General features: G+C 34.8%; 1 protein-coding gene across 1 annotated transcript; it reads left to right on the top strand.

Moving 5' to 3' along the window:
* Window positions 1–831: 831 nt before the first annotated feature.
* Window positions 832–1,770, top strand: LOC131368314 (olfactory receptor 4B13-like). Its single transcript, XM_058414332.1, has one exon. It carries the CDS (start codon window positions 832–834, stop codon window positions 1,768–1,770), a length of 939 nt encoding a protein of 312 aa, XP_058270315.1.
* The last annotated feature ends 680 nt before the right edge of the window (window positions 1,771–2,450 follow it).

Here is a 2,450-nt window from a genome sequence, read left to right as displayed (position 1 = left end):
ACCGCCTGTTGAATCGGACCACACAAGCCAATCTTCCCTAATCGTTGGCAACCCATGACTCTATCAACGGTTCACCACTGTTCCTTCCTTGCACCACATTTGATAGATACTGTCCACTGCAGACTGGGAACACCCAACAAGAGCTGCAGTTTTGGAGATACTCTGATCCTGCTTCTAACACATCAACTTTGAGGGCAAAATGTTCACTTGCTTCCTAATATATTCTACCCACTAACAGGTGCCATAATGAGTATATACTCAGTGTTATTCACTTCACCTGACAGTGGACATAATGTTATGTCTGATCGGTGTATGGATATATACATATTATATGATGAAATTCTGAGGAAATTAACAATTGCTGAAATACTCAAATCAGCCCATCTGCCACTACCAACTGATTCATCTTGGTGATTCAAATACATTAACTACAAAGCGATAATTATTGTTGATAAAAATATTAAAATTATGTGCTCTATGGATCTGCATTGTACTCACCACCAGGGTGACTTGCAAAGTTGGACATTTTTCTAGGTCATTGATAAAAGTGGTCCCAGATTGAATCACCCTTGACAAACTTGTCTGCAGGGAGACTTTGTACTTTGCTCATTTGTAAACAGCAAATGGCTCACTTAAAAATAACTGTATATAAAAGCTAGAGAATCAGAGACTCCTACTAAAGGATAGACATCAGTGACCACACTGTCATCACTTTAAACTTTGTTGTAAAACATACAGAGGATTCTTATTTCGATTTTTTTCTGCAAACTATGCTTACAGGACTATTTAATAGCTTGTTGTCTCTTTTTGTCTTCATATATCCACAAAGTGATGGAAAATTCCTCTGGAGAGTTCATGTTTGTGCTTCATGGATTGAATGACACTTGGACAAACAAATATATTTATTTTGCATTTGGCCTAATGGTCTATATTATGACTCTTTTTATAAATTTGACACTAGCTATTACAGTCATACTTGACAAAACACTTCATGAACCTATGTATATGTTTATATGCAATATGTTTGTAAATGGAATACTTGGAGCTTCTGCTTTCTATCCAAAGATCCTTGCTGACCTTTTATCAGAATATCATGTTATCCCATATATAGGGTGCCTCTCACAAATCTACATAATTTATGCTTATATTTTATGTGAATACACATGTTTAGCAGTCATGTCGTATGACAGATACATATCCATTTGTAAGCCTTTGGAATATCATTCCATTATGACACCTCAAAAAGGTATAAAATTATTGATTTTTACTTGGGTCTGCTCCCTACTAGAGTGCACTGTTGGGATTTTGTTAACTGCCCAGCTCCCATTATGTGGTAATGTCATTGACAAGATTTACTGTTTTAACTGGGAAGTTGTTAAGCTGTCTTGCACAGATGTGACTTTGAACAATGTGTATGGGTACTTTCTGATGTTTTCCCATACATCTCAAGCTGTGTTCATCATTGTGTCATATATTTGCATTATCAGAGCTTCTTTAAGGTCCAAGACACAGTGGGCAAAATTCATGCAGACATGCCTTCCTCATTTAATAGCACTCATAAACTTCAATATTGCCCTGCTCTTTGATGTCATAAATGCTCGTTATAGCAAAATCCAGGCCATGCAAGCTCTGCGCAACATCTTGGGTATTGAATTTCTTGTTGTGCCTCCTCTCCTAAACCCAATAATATATGGATTTAAACTTACTCAAATTAGACAAGCGCTTCTAAAAATATATCGACATAGATGTAAAGCTTTGCAACATAGGTGATACCTGTGGTGGCCAGAGAAAATGGTATGTATTTTATATACTCTAATATATAATATATTTCTCAGATGTACATGTGTTCCTGAATGAAATATATTTCCCTTTTGCAATTAATTCATTCAGAAGTAAAGTTGTAGCATTTTAAAATTGGGTTAAAAAGGAAAAAAAGGAAAAACACCTGAAAGCCACCTTTCCTAACATTTATTAATTAATGTTAAAAATATTACTGCAAAATTATTAGTTTTGATTACTCTTCTCTCTTATTAGCATAATCCACATCAGTTACTTTCTCATCACCTGAGGTAAATCATTTGTATTTGTGCATCTCTTTTATTCTATTACACTAATGAGGAAATGATCACTGATTAATTTATTCAGAACTGTTTTGTATTGAACTCTTTTTTATCAATTAATTTAAACATTTTAATCTGTCATCTTTACAGTGTGAAGGCTCTGTTTTTTCTTTTGCTCATGTGAAGAAGTATTTTGGACAATTTGATCACAAGTATCCAATTGCAATCCGAAATGATTAGGCTTGTGTCCATTTCACTATGGCGAAAAAAAGAACTGCACTTTAAATACTATTACTATTATAAAGCACTATATGATCGAGCACCACAGTACCTGAGAGATCTTTGGTTATTTAGGATACGCACTGACTTCAATCAAAAGGTGCAGGCTAT

This window comes from Hemibagrus wyckioides, linkage group LG17 (genome assembly GCF_019097595.1).
Source record: "Hemibagrus wyckioides isolate EC202008001 linkage group LG17, SWU_Hwy_1.0, whole genome shotgun sequence".
Lineage (NCBI taxonomy): Eukaryota > Metazoa > Chordata > Actinopteri > Siluriformes > Bagridae > Hemibagrus > Hemibagrus wyckioides.
The sequence above is the reverse complement of the archived record's forward strand: the minus strand, read 5'-3'. Positions and strand labels throughout refer to the sequence as shown.